The sequence below is a fragment of the Oncorhynchus tshawytscha genome, linkage group LG06, assembly GCF_018296145.1.
Source record: "Oncorhynchus tshawytscha isolate Ot180627B linkage group LG06, Otsh_v2.0, whole genome shotgun sequence".
In the NCBI taxonomy this organism is placed as follows: domain Eukaryota; kingdom Metazoa; phylum Chordata; class Actinopteri; order Salmoniformes; family Salmonidae; genus Oncorhynchus; species Oncorhynchus tshawytscha.
The window spans coordinates 227,909-252,553 of NC_056434.1; the positions used below are offsets into that span (position 1 = coordinate 227,909).

The 24,645-nt window shown below is 43.6% G+C and overlaps 1 protein-coding gene across 3 annotated transcripts in view; it reads left to right on the forward strand.

The window, feature by feature from the left end:
• LOC112235877 (claudin-34-like) overlaps nt 1-19,175 on the forward strand; it is a 29,086-nt gene extending 9,911 nt beyond the window's left edge. For 2 of the 3 annotated variants that reach the window (XM_042322781.1, XM_024404430.1), the window contains exon 2: nt 17,672-19,175. In XM_042322781.1, the coding sequence (XP_042178715.1) occupies nt 17,802-18,542 (741 nt within the window). In that variant the 5' untranslated portion in view covers nt 17,672-17,801 and the 3' untranslated portion in view covers nt 18,543-19,175. Of the gene's footprint in view, nt 1-5,336; nt 5,552-17,671 lie in introns of all 3 variants that reach the window. The other variant, XM_024404431.1, reaches the window with a different exon arrangement.
• Nucleotides 19,176-24,645: the final 5,470 nt, after the last annotated feature.

Here is a 24,645-nt window from a genome sequence, read left to right on the forward strand (position 1 = left end):
TGACCAGCCTTTCAAAGCACTTCATGGCTACCGACGCGAGTGCCACAGGGCGGTAATCATTTAGGCAGGTTACCTTCGCTTCCTTGGGCACAGGGACTATGGTGGTCTGCTTGAAACATGTTGGTATTACAGACTCGGTCAGGGAGACACTTGACAGTTGGTCCACGCATGCTTTGAATACACGTCCTGGTAATCCGTCTGGCCCAGCGGCTTTGTGAATGTTGACCTGTTTAATGGTTTTGTTCACATTGGCTACCGAGAGCGTTATCACACAGTCATCCATAACAGCTGGTGCTCTCGTGCATGCTTCAGTATCGCTTGCCTCGAAGCGAGCATAAAAGGCATTTAGCTCATCTGTTAGTCTCGCATCACTGGGTAGCTCGGCGTCTGTGTTTCCCTTTGTAATCCGTAATACTCTTACAGATCATCCTCCCATAAATAAATGTCCTCATTTCCATAAAAACTAGTGACATTCTCCCAAATAGGCAAAGTACAAAACATACCCGTACTAAGTCATAACAGAGCCTGTCTAATTAAGACGGGACACTCTTTTTTCAAAACAAGGGCCTCAAAAAGGGCTGACAGGGGAGGGGCAGGGGTTTGAAGTGAGCTGAGGAAAATAGAGTGGTCACTCATCAGTTAATTTAGTGGAGCGGGGCTGTAACACTGGATCAGGAAGGTCAATGAATTTACATTCAACCAACGTGGAATAGACATTGAATTGACATCTGTGCCCAGTGGGAACTACATAAAGTTCCCTGTTAAATGTAGACCATTTGCTCTTTGCTACATTGAGTGTGTGACTGGCATAAGATATCACATGTTCCAAAGGAGGCCAACTTCAACCACAAGGCAAATAAACTGAGTCCGCAACTTGTATGTAAGAGGAAGCATTGTGAATTTCCCTTTGAGATGGTTTCTGTCCATCGGTTAGCCACTCTGTAGATTAGGATCTATCTGTTGTGCTTCCTGTAGGCCCCAGTCATCAGCTTGGATATGGAGGTTTGGGGTAATCAGTGGTGTACGCTCCTCTACAGCAGAGTTGCCATAGGTGTTGGAGGAGCCCTTGGCAGGATTGGCCATTAATGTAGCTTCTCTGTGTTGGAACGGTTAGGTTGCCCCATCTTTGGAGACAAGGTGTCCCAAGAAAATGACAAAGGCTTTAGTCAGGTGGCATTAGGAAGGTTTCAACCTCAATCCAGCTGCTCTGAACCAATTCCAACACTGACCTGAGATGTTGAAAATGCTGCTCAAAGTCTGCACTCTAAACAATGATGTCATCCATGTATAATGCTGATACTCCAATGCAATCCACGGAAAGCCAGTTCCATCACTCTCTGAAAGCTTGGAGGGGCATTGGTGATGCTCATTGCAATAGTTCCCCACCTGTTGGATCATTGTTACTCTAACTTCCGCGACGCATATAAGGCCCTGCCCCGCCCCCCTTTCGGAAAAGCTGACCACGACTCCATTTTGTTGATCCCTGCCTAAAGACAGAAACTAAAACAAGAGGCTCCCACGCTGAGGTCTGTCCAACGCTGGTCCGACCAAGCTGACCCAACACTCCAAGACTGCTTCCATCACGTGGACTGGGAGATGTTTCGTACTGCGTCAGACAACAACATTGACGAATACGCTGATTCGGTGTGCGAGTTCATTAGAACGTGCGTTGAAGATGTCGTTCCCATAGCAACGATTAAAACATTCCCTAACCAGAAACCGTGGATTGATGGCAGCATTCGTGTGAAACTGAAGGCGCGAACCACTGCTTTTAATCAGGGCAAGGTGTCTGGTAACATGACTGAATACAAACAGTGCAGCTATTCCCTCCGCAAGGCTATCAAACAAGCTAAGCGCCAGTACAGAGACAAAGTAGAATCTCAATTCAACGGCTCAGACACAAGAGGCATGTGGCAGGGTCTACAGTCAATCACGGACTACAGGAAGAAACCCAGCCCAGTCACGGACCAGGATGTCTTGCTCCCAGGCAGACTAAATAACTTTTTTGCCCGCTTTGAGGACAATACAGTGCCACTGACACGGCCTGCAACGAAAACATGCAGTCTCTCCTTCACTGCAGCCGAAGTGAGTAAGACATTTAAACGTGTTAACCCTCGCAAGGCTGCAGGCCCAGACGGCATCCCCAGCCGCGCCCTCAGAGCATGCGCAGACCAGCTGGCCGGTGTGTTTACGGACATATTCAATCAATCCCTATACCAGTCTGCTGTTCCCACATGCTTCAAGAGGGCCACCATTGTTCCTGTTCCCAAGAAAGCTAAGGTAACTGAGCTAAACGACTACCGCCCGTAGCACTCACATCCGTCATCATGAAGTGCTTTGAGAGACTAGTCAAGGACCATATCACCTCCACCCTACCTGACACCCTAGACCCACTCCAATTTGCTTACCGCCCAAATAGGTCCACAGACGATGCAATCTCAACCACACTGCACACTGCCCTAACCCATCTGGACAAGAGGAATACCTATGTGAGAATGCTGTTCATCGACTACAGCTCGGCATTCAACACCATAGTACCCTCCAAGCTCGTCATCAAGCTCGAGACCCTGTGTCTCGACCCCGCCCTGTGCAACTGGGTACTGGACTTCCTGACGGGCCGCCCCCAGGTGGTGAGGGTAGGCAACAACATCTCCTCCCCGCTGATCCCCAACACTGGGGCCCCACAAGGGTGCGTTCTGAGCCCTCTCCTGTACTCCCTGTTCACCCACGACTGCGTGGCCACGCACGCCTCCAACTCAATCATCAAGTTTGCGGACGACACAACAGTGGTAGGCTTGATTACCAACAACGACGAGACGGCCTACAGGGAGGAGGTGAGGGCCCTCGGAGTGTGGTGTCAGGAAAATAACCTCACACTCAACGTCAACAAAACTAAGGAGATGATTGTGGACTTCAGGAAACAGCAGAGGGAACACCCCCATCCACATCGATGGAACAGTAGTGGAGAGGGTAGCAAGTTTTAAGTTCCTCGGCATACACATCACAGACAAACTGAATTGGTCCACTCACACAGACAGCATCGTGAGGAAGGCGCAGCAGCGCCTCTTCAACCTCAGGAGGCTGAAGAAATTTGGCTTGTCACCAAAAGCACTCACAAACTTCTACAGATGCACAATCGAGAGCATCCTGGCGGGCTGTATCACCGCCTGGTATGGCAACTGCACCGCCCTCAACCATAAGGCTCTCCAGAGGGTAGTGAGGTCTGCACAACGCATCACCGGGGGCAAACTACCTGCCCTCCAGGACACCTACACCACCCGATGCTACAGGAAGGCCATAAAGATCATCAAGGACATCAACCACCCGAGCCACTGCCTGTTCACCCCGCTGTCATCCAGAAGGCGAGGTCAGTACAGGTGCATCAAAGCTGGGACCGAGAGACTGAAAAACAGCTTCTATCTCAAGGCCATCAGACTGTTAAACAGCCACCACTAACATTGAGTGGCTACTGCCAACATACTGTCAATGACACTGACTCTACTCCAGCCACTTTAATAATGGGAATTGACTAACCATGCTAACCATGTGTATGTGACAAATAAAATTTGATTTGATTTGATTTGTTAACCAGTTCCTGTTGAGAACACAGGTTTTTTTTGGCGTCTAGATGGAGGGGAATCTGCCAGAAGTGGGGTCGAGCATGCTGATTTTTTATACATCAGATAGTCTGTGCAACGTGTCATCCACCCTGAGTAAAGGATAGTCCTTGATTATGACAGCCTTAAAAACTTATTGAGAGCCGGGGGCAGTATTCGGAAATTTGGATGACTGACGTGCCCAAAGTAAACTGCCTGTTACTCAGACCCAGACGCTAGGATATGCATATAATTGGTAGTATTGGGTATAAAAATTCTGAAGTTTCTAAAACTGTTCAAATAATGCCTGTGAGTATAACAGAACTGATATGGCAGGCAAAAACCTGAGGTGAATCCATCCGGAATTTTTATTTTTTGAGGTGTCTGCCATTTCAAATCCTTGTTATTGGGAAAATCAAAGGAATACCTCCCAGATTGCAGTTCCTAGGTCTTCCACTGGATGTCAGTGTTTAGAAAGAGTTTTAGGCTTCTTTTTTGAAAAATAGAATTTGTAGTTTTTCTAGGTAACTCCCATTTTGACTGTAGTATTGTGGCGCCCGTGGATGAGGACGCTCACTTCATTATTCATCTCCGGTAATGAACATACTATTCTCCGTCTTACATTTTATCGTTTATTTACATATTAGGGTACCTGAGGATTGATTAGAAATGTTGTTTGACTTGTTTGGACAAAGTTTATTGGTAACTTTTGGGATTCCTTTGTATGCATTTTGAACAAGGGAAACAGGTGGATTACTGAATCAAGCTCGCCAACTAAACGTACTTTTTGGGGATATAAAGGAGGACTTTATCGAACAAAAGGACCATTTGATGTGTAGTTGGGACCCTTGGGATTGCAAACGGAGGAAGATCTTCAAAGGTAAGTGATTTATTTTATTGCTATTTCTTTCTTTCATGATGCCTCTGCTTGTTTGGAAAATGTTTGTAATGCTTTTGTATGCGGGGCGCTGTCCTCAGATAATTGCATGGTATGCTTTCGCCGTAAAGCCTTTTTGAAATATGACAAAGCAGCTGGATTAATAAGAGGTTAAGCTTTTAAACGATGTAAGACACTTGTATTTTCATGAATGTTGAATATTACGAATTTGTATTTTGAATTTGCCACGCTCCAATTTCACCGGAAGTTGACGAATTTGATCCCGTTTTAACGGGATTTCCGCACTAAGAGGTTATTAAGGCATCTTTAATCCACACAGAAACGGTAGGTTTCATCCTCTTTCTTCACTAATACCATAGGCATTGACACTTGGACTATGGGATTTCTCAATCACATCCTGTTTTAGTAGCTTGCCACATTCTGTTAGCAAGATGACCTGCCTAGCTGGGGAGGTGTGGTGTCACCTGTTTTTGATGCGGTGTTCCACCGATGTTGTTTTACTCATGTGAATGGGGAATGAAAATGTCACTATACTCAGAAGACTGTCACTATATTCAGTTAGTAGACTTTCACTATACTCAACAGACGTTCACTATAATCAGTGGGGGACTAAGAGGGGAACTGAGGGGACTTGAGGGTCCGAGTGGGACAGGGGCCTAGAAGGATTAGGGGGCCTAGGAGGACTAGGAGCACTGGGGGGCGAGAACGCAAGCTGAAATAGACTGTCTGAAATGATCTGGAATAGAGGTACCTGAGCCTGTGTCAAGTAAGGCATTAACTGCTGTTACTTCCATTATCACATGAATCAACACACTGCATGGGTTTTTTCTTGTTGTCATCAGGAGAGGATTGGACCTATTGTGCTAAAAGAGCTCCCAAATGTCAGCTACTGTCCGTTTCCTGATACTGTGCATTACGGTCCTGCTGTCCAAGTGCAGTCTGTGTGATGGGGAAGAGTAGCGTGAGCTTTGAGACTCCTGCTTGTAAGAGCACCTGGAGGGACTTGGCGAGTGCTTACCCAGTCGTGGGTAAGGTGAGGAGGCACACCCTCTGTGTGGTAAGTCACCATAAGTAATTTACATGTAAATGGAGCCATGAGCACTAACACTTGAAGTTCATAGACCAGGAGCACGTCAAATGAAAGTCTATATTTTGGGAAAATTAAAGCATAAAACCATTTTTCAACAATTTTCCATCTAAAACATTTGGTGTAAGTAATGGCTTTGATTGTTGGTCAAATAGATGAAAAGCTGTTTAAAAAAACCATCTACCTGAAAAAAAGTCTTAAACCGTATTTCACTCTTAGAAGAAAGGGTTGCCAAAGGGTTCTTTGGCTGTCCCCATAGGAAAACTATTTTTGGTTCCTGATAAAACCATTTCCCTGTGGAAAGCGTACAACATGGAACCCGGCGGGGTTCTACTTGGAGCAAAAGGGGCTCTACCTTGAACCAAAAATGGTTCTTCAAAGGGTTCTCCTAATAAATCGAATCAAATCAAATGTTATTGGTTAGCAGATGTTATTGCGAGTGCAGGGAAATGCTTGTGCTTCGAGTTACGACAGTTCAGAAATATCTAACAATTCCACAACAACTACCTAATACACACAAATCTAAGTAAAGAAATGGAATAAGAATATATACATATTTGTGAGTTTTATATTTCACCTTTATTTAACCTGGTAGGCCAGTTGAGAACCAGTTCTCATTTACAACTGCGACCTGGCCAAGATAAAGCAAAGCAGTGCGACAAAAACAACACAGTGTTACACATGGGATAAACAGTCAATAACACAATAGAAAAATCTGTATACAGTGTGTGCAAATGAAGTAAGGAGGTAGGCAATAAATAGGCCAATAGTGGCGAGATAATTGCAATTTACATTGGAATGATAGATGTACAGATGAGGATGTGCAAGTAGAAATACTGGTGTGCAAAAGAGCAGAAAAACATTAAACAAATATGGGGATGAGGTAGGTAGGTGGTTGGTTGGATGGGCTATTTACAGATGGGCTGTGTACAGCTGCAGCGATTGGTAAGCTGCTCTGACAGCTGACGCTTAGAGTCAGTGAGAGAGATATAAGTCTCCAACAGCAGAGAACTGGAAGGAAAGGCGGCCAAAGGAGGTGTTGGCTTTGGGAATGACCAGTGAAATATACATGCTGGAGCGTGTGCTACGGGTGGGTGTTGCTATGGTGACCAGTGAGCTGAGATAAGGCGGAGCTTTACCTAGCATAGAATTATAGATGACCTGGAGCCAGTGGGTTTGGCGATGAATATGTAGAGGACCAGCCAACGAGAGCATATAGGTCTCGTGGTGGGTAGTATATGGGGCTTTGGTGACAAAACGGATGGCACGGTGATAGACTGCATCTAATTTGCTGAGTAGAGTGTTGGAGGCTATTTTGTAAATGACATCGCAGAAGTCAAGGATCGGTAGGATAGTCAGTTTTATGAGGTTATGTTTGGCAGCATGAGTGAAGGAGGCTTTGTTGCGAAATAGTAAGCCGATTCTAGATTTAACTTTGGATTGGAGATGCTTAATGTCAGTCTGGAAGGAGAGTTTACAGTATAGCTAGACACCAATGTATTTATAGGTGTCCATATTCTAAGTCGGAACCGTCCAGAGTGGTGATGCTAGTCGGGCGGGCAGCGAACGGTTGAAGAGCATTAATATAGTTTTACTAGCATTTAAGAGCAGTTGGAGGCCACAGAAGGAGTGTTGTATGGCATTGAAGCTCATTTGGAGGTTTGCCAAAGAAGGGCCAGATGTATACAGAATGGTGTTGCCTGCATAGAGGTGGATTAAAGAATCACCCGCAGCAAGAGCGACATCATTGACATATACAGAGAAAAGAGTCAGCCCGAGAATTGAACACTGTGGCACCCCCATAGAGACTGCCAGAGGTCCGGACAACAGGCCCTCTGATTTGACACACTGAACTCTATCTGAGAAGTAGTTAGTGAACCAGGCGAGGCAGTCATTAGAGAAACCAAGGCTGTTGAGTCTGCCGATAAGAATACGGTGATTCACAGAGTTGAAAGTCTTGGCCAGGTCAATGAAGACGGCTGCACAGTACTGTCTTTTATCGATGGCAGTTATGATGTTGTTTAAGACCGTGAGCGTGGCTGAGGTGACCAGCTCGGAAACCAGATCTTATAGCGGAGAAGGTTGTGTGGGATTCGAAATGGTCGGTGATCTGTTTGTTCACTTGGCTTTCGAAGCCTTTTGAAAAGCAGGGCAGGATGGATATAGGTCTATCAAATCAAATCAAATTAAATGTATTTATATAGCCCTTCGTACATCAGCTGATATCTCAAAGTGCTGTACAGAAACCCAGCCTAAAACCCCAAACAGCAAGCAATGCAGGTGTAGAAGCACGGTGGCTAGGAAAAACTCCCTAGAAAGGCCAAAACCTAGGAAGAAACCTAGAGAGGAACCAGGCTATGTGGGGTGGCCAGTCCTCTTCTGGCTGTGCCGGGTGGAGATTATAACAGAACATGGCCAAGATGTTCAAATGTTCATAAATGACCAGCATGGTCAAATAATAATAAGGCAGAACAGTTGAAACTGGAGCAGCAGCACAGTCAGGTGGAAGTTGAAACTGGAGCAGCAGCATGGCCAGGTGGACTGGGGACAGCAAGGAGTCATCATGTCAGGTGTCCTGGGGCATGGTCCTAGGGCTCAGGTCAGTTGAAACTGGAACAGCAGCATGGCCAGGTGGACTGGGGACAGCAAGGAGTCATCATGTCAGGTAGTCCTGGGGCATGGTCCTAGGGCTCAGGTCCTCCGAGAGAGAGAAAGAAAGAGAGAAGGAGAGAATTAGAGAACGCACACTTAGATTCACACAGGACACCGAATAGGACAGGAGAAGTACTCCAGATATAACAAACTGACCCCAGCCCCCGACACATAAACTACTGCAGCATAAATACTGGAGGCTGAGACAGGAGGGGTCAGGAGACACTGTGGCCCCATCCGAGGACACCCCGGACAGGGCCAAACAGGAAGGATATAACCCCACCCACTTTGCCAAAGCACAGCCCCCACACCACTAGAGGGATATCTTCAACCACCAACTTACCATCCTGAGACAAGGCTGAGTATAGCCCACAAAGATCTCCGCCACGGCACAACCCAAGGGGGGCGCCAACCCAGACAGGATGACCACAACAGTGAATCAACCCACTCAGGTGACGCACCCCCTCCAGGGACGGCATGAGAGAGCCCCAGTAAGCCAGTGACCCAGCCCCTGTAATAGGGTTAGAGGCAGAGAATCCCAGTGGAAAGAGGGGAACCGGCCAGGCAGAGACAGCAAGGGCGGTTCGTTGCTCCAGAGCCTTTCCGTTCACCTTCCCACTCCTGGGCCAGACTACACTCAATCATATGACCCACTGAAGAGATGAGTCTTCAGTAAAGACTTAAAGGTTGAGACCGAGTTTGCGTCTCTGACATGGGTAGGCAGACCGTTCCATAAAAATGGAGCTCTATAGGAGAAAGCCCTGCCTCCAGCTGTTTGCTTAGAAATTCTAGGGACAATTAGGAGGCCTGCGTCTTGTGACCGTAGCGTACGTGTAGGTATGTACGGCAGGACCAAATCAGAGAGATAGGCAGGAGCAAGCCCATGTAATGCTTTGTAGGTTAGCAGTAAAACCTTGAAATCAGCCCTTGCTTTGACAGGAAGCCAGTGTAGAGAGGCTAGCACTGGAGTAATATGATCAAATTTTTTGGTTCTAGTCAGGATTCTAGCAGCCGTATTTAGCACTAACTGAAGTTTATTTAGTGCTTTATCCGGGTAGCCGGAAAATAGAGCATTGCAGTAGTCTAACCTAGAAGTGACAAAACAGTCTATAACAGTTTGGGTCTAGAGTGTCTCTCCCTTTGAAGAGGGAGATGACAGTGGCCACTTTCCAATTTTTAGAAATCTTTGATGATACGAAAGAGAGGTTGAACAGACTAGAAATAGGGGTTGCAACAATTGAGGTGGATAATTTTAGGAAGAGAGGGTCCAGATTGTCTAGCCCAGCTGATTTATAGGGATCCAGATTTTGCAGCTGAGAAGCGAGAGGGGGGCAGTTGCTGCGGGGGGTGCAGAGCTGTTGGCCGGGGTTGGGGTAGCCAGGTGGAAAGCATGGCCAGCCATAGAAAAATGCTTATTGAAATTCTCAATTATCGTGGATTTATCAGTGTGACAGTGTTTCCTAGTCTCAGTGCAGTGGGCACCTGGGAGGAGGTCATTTTATTCTCCATGGACTTTACTGTGTTCCAAAACATTTTGGAATTAGTGCTGCAGGATGCAAATTTCTGTTTGAAAAGGCTAGCCAATGCTTTCCTAACTGACTGTGTGTATTGGTTCCTGACTTCCCTGAAAAGTATATCCCGGCTCCCGAACCTGGTCGCGTCTGGAGAGGAGGAATGTAATGTGACGGAAAAGTCCATCACTGGCCGCGGGCAGTGTTTGGTACACTGACGCACACAAACATTCATTGTGCATCCCTGCTCTGCGTGGGCCGACACCCAAGTTAACTTCTCTATCTTAGTACATACATTTCACACTTACCTTCCGTCAGCAACAGGTTATTGTAAAAGGAATATACAGACAAGGGTTCCTTTTTTATTTGAACTTCTTATGGCTGAAATCCCGCTACCGGGATCAAATCAAATCAAATCAAATTTTATTTGTCACATACACATGGTTAGCAGATGTTAATGCGAGTGTAGCGAAATGCTTGTGCTTCTAGTTCCGACAATGCAGTAATAACGAACAAGTAATCTAACTAACAATTCCCCCCCCCCAAAAAACTACTGTCTTATACACAGTGTAAGGGGGATAAAGAATATGTACATAAGGATATATGAATGAGTGATGGTACAGAGCAGCATAGGCAAGATACGGTAGATGATATCGAGTACAGTATATACATATGAGATGAGTATGTAAACCAAGTGGCATAGTTAAAGTGGCTAGTGATACATGTATTACATAAGGATGCAGTCGATGATATAGAGTACAGTATCTATGTATGCATATGAGATGAATAATGTAGGGTAAGTAACATTATATAAGGTAGCATTGTTTAAAGTGGCTAGTGATATATTTACATCATTTCCCATCAATTCCCATTATTAAAGTGGCTGGAGTTGAGTCAGTGTGATTGACAGTGTGTTGGCAGCAGCCACTCAATGTTAGTGGTGGCTGTTTAACAGTCTGATGGCCTTGAGATAGAAGCTGTTTTTCAGTCTCTCGGTCCCAGCTTTGATGCACCTGTACTGACCTCGCCTTCTGGATGACAGCGGGGTGAACAGGCAGTGGCTCGGGTGGTTGATGTCCTTGATGATCTTTATGGCCTTCCTGTAGCATCGGGTGGTGTAGGTGTCCTGGAGGGCAGGTAGTTTGCCCCGGTGATGCGTTGTGCAGACCTCACTACCCTCTGGAGAGCCTTACGGTTGAGGGCGGTGCAGTTGCCATACCAGGCGGTGATACAGCCCGCCAGGATGCTCTCGATTGTGCATCTGTAGAAGTTTGTGAGTGCTTTTGGTGACAAGCCAAATTTCTTCAGCCTCCTGAGGTTGAAGAGGCGCTGCTGCGCCTTCTTCACGATGCTGTCTGTGTGAGTGGACCAATTCAGTTTGTCTGTGATGTGTATGCCGAGGAACTTAAAACTTGCTACCCTCTCCACTACTGTTCCATCGATGTGGATGGGGGTGTTCCCTCTGCTGTTTCCTGAAGTCCACAATCATCTCCTTAGTTTTGTTGACGTTGAGTGTGAGGTTATTTTCCTGACACCACACTCCGAGGGCCCTCACCTCCTCCCTGTAGGCCGTCTCGTCGTTGTTGGTAATCAAGCCTACCACTGTTGTGTCGTCCGCAAACTTGATGATTGAGTTGGAGGCGTGCGTGGCCACGCAGTCGTGGGTGAACAGGGAGTACAGGAGAGGGCTCAGAACACACCCTTGTGGGGCCCCAGTGTTGAGGATCAGCGGGGAGGAGATGTTGTTGCCTACCCTCACCACCTGGGGCGGCCCGTCAGGAAGTCCAGTACCCAGTTGCACAGGGCGGGTCGAGACCCAGGGTCTCGAGCTTGATGACGAGCTTGGAGGGTACTATGGTGTTGAATGCCGAGCTGTAGTCGATGAACAGCATTCTCACATAGGTATTCCTCTTGTCCAGATGGGTTAGGGCAGTGTGCAGTGTGGTTGAGATTGCATCGTCTGTGGACCTATTTGGGCGGTAAGCAAATTGGAGTGGGTCTAGGGTGTCAGGTAGGGTGGAGGTGATATGGTCCTTGACTAGTCTCTCAAAGCACTTCATGATGACGGATGTGAGTGCTACGGGGCGGTAGTCGTTTAGCTCAGTTACCTTAGCTTTCTTGGGAACAGGAACAATGGTGGCCCTCTTGAAGCATGTGGGAACAGCAGACTGGTATAGGGATTGATTGAATATGTCCGTAAACACACCGGCCAGCTGGTCTGCGCATGCTCTGAGGGTGCGGCTGGGGATGCCGTCTGGGCCTGCAGCCTTGCGAGGGTTAACACGTTTAAATGTCTTACTCACCTCGGCTGCAGTGATGCACTCCCAGGAATCCCAGTTCCACAATAAATGTTTGTTTTGTTCGATAAAGTCCATCATTTATGTCCAAATACCTCCTTTTGTTAGCGTATTTAGTAAACAAATTCAAACTCACTAGGTGCGTGCAAGTCCAGTCGAAAGTTCAGACAAAGTTCAAAACGTTATATTACAGTTCGTAGAAACACGTCAAACGATGTATAGAATCAATCTTTAGGATGTTGTTAACATAAATCTTCAATAATGTTCCAAGCGGAGAATTCCTTTGTCTTTAGAATTGCAATGGAACGCAGGTCGCTCTCACGTGAAGGCGTGATCAGCTCATGCACTCTGGCAGACCCCTTACTCAAACAACTCTCATTCACCCTGTATATTTGATAGGCAATGACTTGAAAAACTACAAACCTCAGATTTCCCACTTCCTGGTTGGATTTTTTCTCAGGTTTTTGCCTGCCATATGAGTTCTGTTATACTCACATACATCATTCAAACAGTTTTTGAAACTTCAGAGTGTTTTCTATCCTATAATAATAATATGCATATAGTAGCAACTGGGCCTGAGTAGCAGGCAGTTTACTCTGGGCACATTATTCATCCAAGCTACTCAATACAGCCCCCAGCCATAAGAAGTGTTAAGCAACATTTATTACACTTATCAATGTTATGGATGAGCGCGTTGTTTGTTTGGTTCTGTTCCTCTCTCCAGTGCTGTAGCTTCTGGGTATGCTGGATAAGGACCCGAGCTAAGGGAATCGGGCTGACTTTGTAGTGCCTGTCCCGAATGGCTCGATAATGTAAATGACATATTGAAAGACACTATGTCAGTAGTGATGTGATTTTGTAAATGCTATATTGGTCTATTTTGTCTTGAAAAAACATGTTGCAGTGAATATAATTAATTATGTTTAGCTGAATGGAAAATGTAGGCTTTGAATAGGTAATTGCTTGATTAATTAGTGTTAATTATGTTCTGATGGGAGGGGCTTCCCTTACAAAAGGAGCCTCTGTTTCAGTTCAAAGGAAAGGCATTTTGGATTGAGCTGTGGATTGGGCAGCATTGTTTTAAGCTGTCCCCATAAGGTATACTTTTGATGGCAGTACTGTTGTTTACCTTCCAGGAATCACTATGTAAATTAACACTCTTGCACAGAAGAACTTTTGCAGCTCGCCATCTTTTTATTTGATAAGAGGTTAGGTTTTTCAGTTTAGCCTTCTGGCCTACTCTACGTGACAGGCATGTTTATTTTAGATGGTGAGGAAAGCACTTTTAAAGAACAACCAGGTATCCTATACGGATGGGATCGATTAGAAAGACCTGCTCGCAGAATTGTTTTAGGAAGCATTTAACAGTGATGAGGGGTGGTCGTTAGATCGCGGACCCATAATGGATGCAGGCAATGAGGCGGTGATTGCTGAGATCCTGGTTGAAAACAGCAGAGGTGTATTTCGAGGGAAAGTTGGTCAGGATGATATTTATGAGGGTGCCCATGTTTACGGATTTGGGGTTGTACCTGGTAGGTTCCTTGATAATTTAAGCATATCCCAATTTAGATCACCTAGCAGTACAGACTCTGACGATAGATGGGGGGCAGTCAATTCATATAAGGTGTCCAGGGCACAGCTGGGAGCTGAGGGGGGTCTATTAGAAGCTGCAACAGTGAGGGACTTATTTCTGGGGAGATGGATCTTTAAAAGTATAAGCTCAAACTGTTTGGGCACAGACCTGGATAGTATGACAGAACTCTGCAGGCTATCTCTACAGTAGATTGCAATTCCGCATCCTTTTAGCAGTTTTTGGTGCCCGGATTCAGACGTAGCTAGCACATCAGGGTTGGCAGAGTGTGCTAAAGCAGTGAATAAAGCAAACTTAGGGAGGAGGCTTCTGATGTTAACATGCATGAAACCAAGGCTATTACGGTTGCAAAAGTCAACAATGAGAGCACCTGGGGACACACAGGGTCTTGGTTAACCTCTACATTCCCAGTGGAACAGAGGAGAAGTATAGCTGTACCATATTTGCATTGCTACTAATTAAAACTCCAATTGGTCCCCACTATTCCACCCGCTAAAAGCCCTCCTCATCCCGAGTTGGGTTGTCATCCCAATGCCCGGCAGACCACCCCCCACTGGGATCCATCCTTCGAAAAGAGCACACAGTGTCATTTACAGAACAGAAATAGATCAACCGCCAAATGCATTTCTATCGCCCTCACCTCGATTTGTATTATAAATAGCCATCAAAAAATGTATATATATTTTTTAAATCCTGTTTCTTATTTTCCATAATTTGCTATTAATATTTGTAGTAATGTAGGCAATTTATGCAAAGCATTTTACCTCTCACCAGTCTCGCTATTACCATTACATTATACAAGGATTTATTATCCTATTAGTCCCTAACATCTTTTACTCGCAACAGTTGTGGGATACACACATATACCCATACACACATACACCCTTACACCCACACACTCATACACACTCAACCCTCTTCCCCCCAAACAACCATAGGCTCACGTTCTCAACAATTGCACCAACCCAGAGCCCAACTCAAGAAAGGTCCTGATTTACGAATGCATATACAGTTGCAGCTGTATGAGAAGGCCTGCAAGATTGTGCAAGAAAAATGGGCAGAAATTGAGAGATTTTATTAACCATTGTCATGTCCTAGATGATGGAGGTCAAATGTACCCCTTTTCCCTGAAACACCCACAACACAGTCCCCCGTATCGAGCATATTCCCAAGCATCTCCATGCAGTCAGACTTTTGATTTTGTGCCACCAGGGTCACAATAATATACCCCCTCTCTGAATGTCCGAGTGTGACCCCCTCCCTATGGGTTACTGCAGCTCGTGTTGCCATCACTGCTACTGCCAGGTGGGGGCACCCCACCGGAATCCCCACTGGCTAGGTACAAGGTCATCAAGGTTCTCATTAGCAGCTTTGAGAATGTCCTTGTATAGTATGCTCTCCCTTTAGGGGGCTATGGCTTTGCAGGACCAACCCTGCCAAGCAGGCTCAGAATCTTGAGGGGGCAGTGCTGTTCTAGGTCTCTGACCACATTTTGGCTGCATACAAACCGCTTACAGCAGACCCATAAAACAGTTAGGGACTTCTCCTTAGTATCTGGATCATTCAGGTGCGTTTCTAGGGTATAGGATTGTGGACCGTTCTGTCAATATAGGATCATAAATAAATAAATTAGATATATAATTTATTTTAAAAATGTAGTTCCCTATGAAAGGACAATAAATAAATTAAATGTATAATTTATTTTAAAACACTATTCCACCATGATAGGACAATAAATAAATAAATAAATAAGACGTATAATTCATTATAAAAAGTATATCCATCATCTGAACAACATTGAAAGCCCTCTCACAGCAATACATTGGTTCTGGGATATGTAACCATTTCCTTTCTCACTCAACGCCACACTTTCCCAAACATAAAATACACACACATACACCACACCATCCACACATACTGTGCCTTCTGTTTACTGTGTTTTTATCTTCACCATGTTGAATTAGTGATTTTATGTTCCAATTAGTTATATGTGAAGATATATAGAAAAGCTGTATTTTTTGTTGTATTATTACAATCCATAACCGGGCTAGAATTGTGTTTCATTATTTTTGTCTATAAGAACTTTGTAATTTTTTAAATAGCCATGGAATAGTCTTTGAGAGAAGCCTTACTTGACATTCAATCTGAATATGTCCGTAAACACACCAGCCAGATGGTCTGCACATGGGTTAACACGTTTAAATGTCTTACTCACGTTGGCCACGGAGAAGGAGAGCCCACAGTCCTTGTTAGCGGGTTGCATCGGTGGCACTGTGTTATCGTCAGTCTGCTGTCCTCACATGCGCCAAGATGGCCACCATTTTTCCCATAACCAAGAAGGCAAAGGTAACTGAACTAAATGACAATTGCCCTGTAGCACTCATATCTGTCATCATGACGTGCTTTAAAAAGACTAGTCAAGGATTCATATCACCTCTGGGTCTGGGTGACGGGTAAGGTGGAGGTGATATGAATCCTTGACTAGTCTTTCAAAGCACGTCATATCTTTGGCAAAAAACGTGCAGTATAAGCAGAAGCATTCACTGTGAAAGTTGATACATGTAGGCCCTTCATATATAGGCTAAGCCCAGCACTTTTTTAAAGCATTCATTTATGAAGTCAGTTATTGTTTTTTTTGCTCAAATGAACCCAATCACAAAAATTATATTCCATGTCGAGTGCAGAAGCTAGCAGCTAACAGCTAGCAGCTAACAGCTAGCAGCTAACAGCTAGCAGCTAACAGCTAACAGCTAACAGCTAACAGCTAGCAGCTAGCAGCAACAGCTAGCAGCTAACAGCTAGCAGCTAACAGCTAGCAGCTAACAGCTAGCAGCTAACAGCTAGCAGCTAACAGCTAACAGCTAACAGCTAACAGCTAGCAGCTAGCCAGACCGATAACTACAACACTTGAATTTGGAACTATATTTCCTGTCTTAATCCATTAGCTCTTTCTCTCCACTAGGTGGCAGTATTTACCCTTACAAATCTACTATTCCCGATAGAAATAACACCATTCTTCATTGTAATGTATAAATTGATAAGAGCTAGGTAAATGAGTCATCTGTTTGGAAAAAGGAATTGTAAATACAAATATAGTAATTGTTTTAGATGATCTTTCCTTATGATTACTGAAGACGAATGTCAAACCAGTCATGTGGAAGGAAACTGAAAATCATATCTATATGACATATATTGCCTCCACAGTGAAGTACAGTAGGCTATAAATGGCGGGGATTACATCTGATGACCCTAGCTATAGGCTTCTCTAGTGCTGAACCAACCGAGTTGATGTATGCTCTCTAGAATGTTTTAATTATATGCCCAGGCTTTCTGTAGTTTCAAAAAATAATTTGTATAATGTTAAATATTAGGATAAGGGTAGATTTATTGGACTATTGTTCAACCCCTATTGTACACTTTTTTCACCTTCAAATATTTAATAGATTGAACTTCAATAACTTTCAGGATGAATCACACCACTGTATTTTTTTATTCATCAATATATTTTGTGCATAAAGGCTTAGAAATATAAATCTATAAATCTGTTTAGGGTTTGTAAATACTTTCCTCACCCTAAATAATCTACAATCTATTCTAAATCTACCAGTTGGTGTGGAAACTAAGACAAATATGCATATATTTACAATAGATTGCTTTCTTTCTTTGATTCCTAATATTCAAAACCAGTTCTGTCGATATATTCTAGTGTGTCTGTAGACAAAATTATGATTAAAGGTACAGCATATTAAAAGGGTTAGGGTTATGTCTTAAGATAAATGTACTGAAAACCTATTGAATGAAAACTTCACAAGAAAATATGTTGGCCAGCAAATAGGAGGGTTTTCAGAGGTTGAATGAAATGTATTCATTGTGTGCAAGGGAGCACCACCTGCAGAGCGTGTTACGCTCTGGTAAGTCTGAATACAAACTACTGAGAAGTGTGTAGGACACATTTCCTAAGACTGAATCGGCCCCTTTGGTGATATACTGTGGGAAATGCTGTACACTACATGTGGATCTAATATGTTTCTCTCATCAGGTTTCATGGGACCAGAGAAGCTGCAGAACTCTGCAGTGGTTTTTGAGTTGACCGACTGTGGGCAGGAGGACTGAGTCAGGAGTCCATCTTAAACCCAGATCATTGACGTAACCAACCCTCTGACAGAGTCATGGTGTACCTGGCCCACACGGTTCACTGGCAGTTCCTGGGCCTAGTGATTGGCTGTGTAGGCTGGATCCTGACCATGGCCACCGCGGGCCACAACGAGTGGAGGCTGTGGTACGTAGAGGACGTCTCCGTGGTAACCTCTGGCGTGGCCTGGGTGGGCGTGTGGCGGGTGTGTTTCTACAGCCACACTCTACCCGACTCAGAGTTCTGCCAGTCAATCAGCATTGCCGACCTGTTTGTTCCCGTGGAGATCTCCGTGGCACAGGTGGTCATCATGGTAGCAGTGATAACTGGACTCTTGGGAAACATCCTTGGTGCGTACGCAGTGAGGAACATCTATTTTGGTCAGAAGACTCATGAATTTATCAGACTGACGTTCTCAGGGGCCGGGGGGCTTTTTGTCCTGACAGGGGTCAGCTTTCTGGTCCCTCTAGTCTGGAACGTGAAATCTGTCCTGACTAATCAGACTGTAGCATTCCCCCCAGAGTTCCACCTCCCTCCTGCCCCCCTCAGACAGGAAGTGGGCGGAGCTATCTGGATGGGGGTCGGTGCTTCGATCTTCCTTATCTTTGGCGGTCTCCTATTCCTCTGCTACAGGTATGTTATCAGGGCTAAGCCAGTCAGTGGAGAGAACGACAAGGACCCTCTACATGGGCCACCCATAAGACTAAAGTCTATATTAGAGAATGGAGACAAGGAGACCAGAGACAACCCTGCCTTCCAGGCTGATGAAGACTTTTAGGGCAGAGGGCAGACAAACAGGCACTTGTAAAACTCCCCGTCGTGGATTTAAAAGCATAGAATTGGTTTAAGCATTGGCTGGAGAGAGTTTCTGCCATTGTTTAATACATGCAAGAAAGTGTGGAAGTACACACTTTGGGAGAAGGGTGGGGAATCCGAATTCAACCATAAAACACTGGAAAACAGAACCATAGAACCCCTTCTCTCTGTGAAATTATAATTTTAGCATGATTGTTGAAGTTTAGAGTACAGCTTTGACAAGTGCATAGACGCAGTGATCAATATTTTGGTCTCTAATAAATGTGACTAATGAAAACTGCAATTGTTTTGATTGATTGTATATATTTGCAACCTAATTTATTTTAAATGTTGTAACTGTAATTTTGTAGTGATCATGCTTGAACTGTTGTTCTCGAGGCACCATTACAAATGAGACCCTGATCTCAATGGATTCCGCAGTTAAACAAAGGCTAATAATAAAATAAAATTAACATGACAAAGTTCATGAAATCCTTGGAATGTCATCATGTGTAAAATAACTTTTTTTTTAATGTAAGTGAAAAGAATGTGGCAGCTGTACTGTATTGTTACTGCATATAATTTCATAATAAATAGATTTTTATATTGAAATCACTTCCTGCTATGTTGCTCCTGTTGTTGGACCCCTGCCGTGAATGATATTAACTTTACAGCACCTCTCAGTGTGGTGCCAAAACTTCATACCCAGCTCTCTGGGTCTGCGTCTCTATTCCCTATGGCACCCTATTCCCAATATAGCGCACAACATTTGACCAGAGCTCTATGTAAAAAGTAGTGCACTATAAAGCGATTAGTGTGGAATTTGAGGCACACAGTGATACTCCTTTATACTGCAGCAGTCAAATTGTAATCTGTTGAGAATGGAATACTGGTTGTGACAAATCTCAGTGGGAGTTAGTTATGTGATTCTTCTTAAAAAATGAGTTAATCCAGGGAAATTAATTTTTTAATTAGATTAGATTTTATTTCTCAGCTGGAGTTTAGGTATTCTGAATTAACTTAGTCCAAGGAGGGCTCTCTCTCTCAATTTCAATTTAATGGGCTTTATTGGTATGGGAAACATATGTTTACATTGCCAAAGCAAGTTTTCTTTAATTATTATTATTTTTTTATATATTTTTTATTGTATTTCTCTTAGAACTACATTGTTGGTTAAGGCTTGCCAGTCAGCATTTCACTGTAAGGTCTACACCTGTTATATTTGGCGCATGTGTCAAATATAATTTGATTTTAAATAGATAATAAACAAAAGTGTAATAAACAATAAAAAATTAACAGTAAACATTACCCTCACAATTGTTCCAAAATAATAAAGACATTTCAAATGTCATATTATGTCTACATACAGTGTTGTAATGATGTGCAAATTGTTAAATTACAAAAGGGAAAATTAACATAAATATAGGTTGTATTTACAAAGGTGTTTGTTCTTCACTGGTTGCCCTTTTCTTGTGGCAACAGGTCCAATCAAATCTAATTTTATTTGTCACATACAACAACCTTACAGTGAAATGCTGACTGACAAGCCCTAAATCAACAATGCAGTTCAAGGTCACAAATCTTGCTGCTGTGATGGCACGCTGTGGTATTTCACTCAATAGATATGGGAGTTTATCAAAATTGTATTTGTTTTGGAATTCTTTGTGGATCTGTGTAATCTGAGGGAGATATGTGTCTCTAATATGGTCGTACATTTGGCAGGAGGTTAGGAAATGCAGCTCAGTTTCCACCTCATTGTGTGGGCAGTGTCCACATAGCCTGTCTTCTCTTGAGAGCCAGGTCTGCCAACGGCAGCCTCTCTCAATAGCAAGGCTATGCTCACTGTACATAGTCAAAGCTTTACTTAAGTTTGGGTCAGTTACAGTGGTCAGGAATTATGCCACTGTGTACTCACTGTTTAGGGCCAAATAGTCTTCTAGTAAAAAATGTCCAATGTGTCAAGAAATTATCTTTTTGTTTTGTCATGATTTGGTTGGGTCTAATTGTGTTGCTGTCCTGGGGCTCTGTGGGGTGTGTTTGTGAACAGAGCCCCAGGACCAGCTTGCTTTACTCTTATCCAGGTTCATCTCTCTGAAGGTGATGGCTTTCTTATGGAAGGTTTGGGAGTTGGTGGCTATAGAATTTATTGTCTCTTTTCTGGATTTAGATAATTAGTGGCCTAATCTTGCTCTGAATGCATAATTTGGCTATTTACGTTCTACACTGCGGAAATTTTTGCAGAATTCTGCATGTAGAGTGACAATTTGGTGTTTGTCCCATTTTGTGAGTTCTTGGTTTGTGAGCGGACCCCAGACCTCACAATGATAAAGGGCAATGGGTTTTATAACTGATTCAAGAATTTATAGCCAGATCCTAATTGGTATTCTTTTATGTTCCTTTTGATGGAGTAGAAGGAAGGCCCTTCTTGCCTTGTCTCTCAGATCGTTCACAGCTTTGTGGAAGTTACCTGTGGCGCTGATCTTTAGTGTCCTCTAGCGCAACGGTGTCTAGATGGAATTTGTATTGGTGGTCCTGGCAACAGGACTTTTTTTGAATCCTTTATACTCCATCTATCGGTGTCCCTTCATCTATAAGCCCACAGACTGAATACTTCATACTCCATCTGTATCCCCTCATCTATAAGCCCACAGACTGAATCCTTTATACTCAATCTATCTGTATCCCCTCATCTATAAGCCCACGGACTGAATACTTTAGACTCCATCTATCTGTATCCCGTCATCTATAAGCCCACAGACTGAATACTTTATACTCCATCTATCTGTATCCCCTCCTCTATAAGCCCACAGACTGAATACTTTATACTCCATCTATCTGTGTCCCTTCATCTATAATCCCACAGACTGAATACTTTATACTCCATCTATCTGTATCCCCTCATCTATAAGCCCACAGACTGAATACTTTATACTCCATCTATCTGAATCCCCTCATCTATAAGCCCACAGACTGAATACTTTATACTCCATCTATCTGTATCCCCTCATCTATAAGCCCACAGACGGAATACTTTATACTCCATCTATTTGTGTCCCCTCATCTATAAGACCACAGACTGAATCGTTTATACTCCATCTATCTGTGTCCGCTCATCTATCAGCCCACAGACTGAATACTTTATACTCCATCAATCTGTATCCCGTCATCTATAAGCCCACAGACTGAATACTTTATACTCCATCAATCTGTATCCCCTCATCTATAAGCCCACAGACTGAATACTTTATACTCCATCTATTGGTGTCCCTTCATCTATAAGCCCACAGACTGAATACTTCATACTCCATCTGTATCCCCTCATCTTTAAGCCCACAGACTGAATACTTCATACTCCATCTGTATCCCCTCATCTATAAGCCCACAATATGAAAATGTTATACTCCATCTATCTGTATCCCCTCATCTATGAGCCCACAGACTGAATACTTTACACTCCATCTATCTGTATCCCCTCATCTATAAGCCCACGGACTGAATACTTTATACTCCATCTATCTGTATCCCCTCATCTATAAGCCCACAGATCTATCTGTATCCCCTCATCAATAAGCACACAGGCTGAATACTGTATACTCCATCTATCTGTGTCGACTCATCTATAAGCCCACAGACTGAATACTTTATACTCCATCTATCTGTATCCCCTCATCTATAAGCCCACAGACTGAATACTTTATACTCCATCTATCTGTATCCCCTCATGTATAAGACCACAGACTGAATCCCTAATACTCATCTATCTGTATCCCCTCATCTATAAGCCCACAGACTGAATACTTTATACTCCATCTATCTGTATCCCCTCATCTATAAGCCCACAGACTGAATACCTTATACTCCATCTATCTGTATCCCCTCATCTATAAGCCCACAAGACTGAATACTTTATACTCCATCTATCTGTATCCCCTCATGTATAAGACCACAGACTGAATCCGTTATACTCATCTATCTGTATCCCCTCATCTATAAGCCCACAGACTGAATACTTTATACTCCATCTATCTGTATCCCCTCATCTATAAGCCCACGGACTGAATACTTTATACTCCATCTATCTGTATCCCCTCATCTATAAGCCCACAGACTGAATACTTTATACTCCATCTATCTGCATCCCCTCATCTATAAGACCACAGACTGAATCCTTTATACTCCATCTATCTGTATCCCCTCATCTATAAGCCCACAGACTGAATACTTTATACTCCATCTATTGGTGTCCCTTCATCTATAAGCCCACAGACTGAATACTTCATACTCCATCTGTATCCCCTCATCTTTAAGCCCACAGACTGAATACTTTATACTCCATCTGTATCCCCTCATCTATAAGCCCACAGACTGAATACTTTAAACTCCATCTACCTGTGTCCCCTCATCTATAAGAACACAGATCTATCTGTATCCCCTCATCTATAAGCCCACAGACTGAATAATTTATACTCCATCTATCTGTATCCCCTCATCTATAAGACCACAGACTGAATACTTTATACTCCATCCATCTGTATCCCCTCATCTATAAGCCCACATACTGAATATTTTATACTCCATCCATCTGTATCCCCTCATCTATAAGCCCACAGACTGAAGCCTTTATACTCCATCTATCGGTGTCCCTTCATCTATAAGCCCACAGACTGAATACTTCATACTCCATCTGTATCCCCTCATCTTTAAGCCCACAGACTGAATACTTTATACTCCATCTATCTGTGTCCCCTCATCTATAAGCCCACAGATATATCTGTATCCCCTCATCAATAAGCACACAGACTGAATACTTTATACTCCATCTATCTGTGTCGACTCATCTATAAGCCCACAGACTGAATACTTTATACTCCATCTATCTGTATCCCCTCATCTATAAGCCCACAGACTGAATACCTTATACTCCATCTATCTGTATCCCCTCATCTATAAGCCCACAGACTGAATACTTTATACTCCATCTATCTGTATCCCCTCATGTATAAGACCACAGACTGAATCCGTTATACTCATCTATCTGTGTCTCCTCATCTATAAGCCCACAGACTGAATACTTTATACTCCATCTATCTGTATCCCCTCATCTATAAGCCCACGGACTGAATACTTTATACTCCATCTATCTGTATCCCCTCATCTATAAGCCCACGGACTGAATACTTTATACTCCATCTATCTGTGTCCCTTCATCTATGATCCCACAGACTGAATACTTTATACTCCATCTATCTGAATCCCCTCATCTATAAGACCACACACTGAAGCCTTTATACTCCATCTATCTGTATCCCCTCATCTATAAGCCCACAGACTGAATACTTTATACTCCATCTATAAGTCCATAGACTGAATACTTTATTCTCCATCTGTATCCCCTCATCTATAAGCCCACAGACTGAATACTTTATACTCCATCTATCTGTATCCCCTCATCTATAAGCCCACGGACTGAATACTTTATACTCCATCTATCTGTCTCCCCTCATCTATAATCCCACAGACTGAATACTTTATACTCCATCTATCGGTGTCCCTTCATCTATAAGCCCACAGACTGAATACTTTAAACTCCATCTATCTGTATCCCCTCATCTATAAGCCCACAGACTGAATACTTTATACTCCATCTGTATCCCCTCATCTATAAGCCCACAGACTGAATACTTTAAACTCCATCTACCTGTGTCCCCTCATCTATAAGAACACAGATCTATCTGTATCCCCTCATCTATAAGCCCACAGACTGAATAATTTATACTCCATCTATCTGTATCCCCTCATCTATAAGACCACAGACTGAATACTTTATAAGCCCATACTCCATCCATCTGTATCCCCTCATCTATAAGCCCACATACTGAATATTTTATACTCCATCCATCTGTATCCCCATCATCTATATAGCCCACAGACTGAATACTTTATACTCCATCTATCTGTATCCACAGACTGAAGCCTTTATACTCCATCTATCTGTATCCCCTCACCTATAAGCCCACAGACTGAATACTTTAAACTCCATCTACCTGTGTCCCCTCATCTATAAGCCCACAGACTGAAAATGTTAT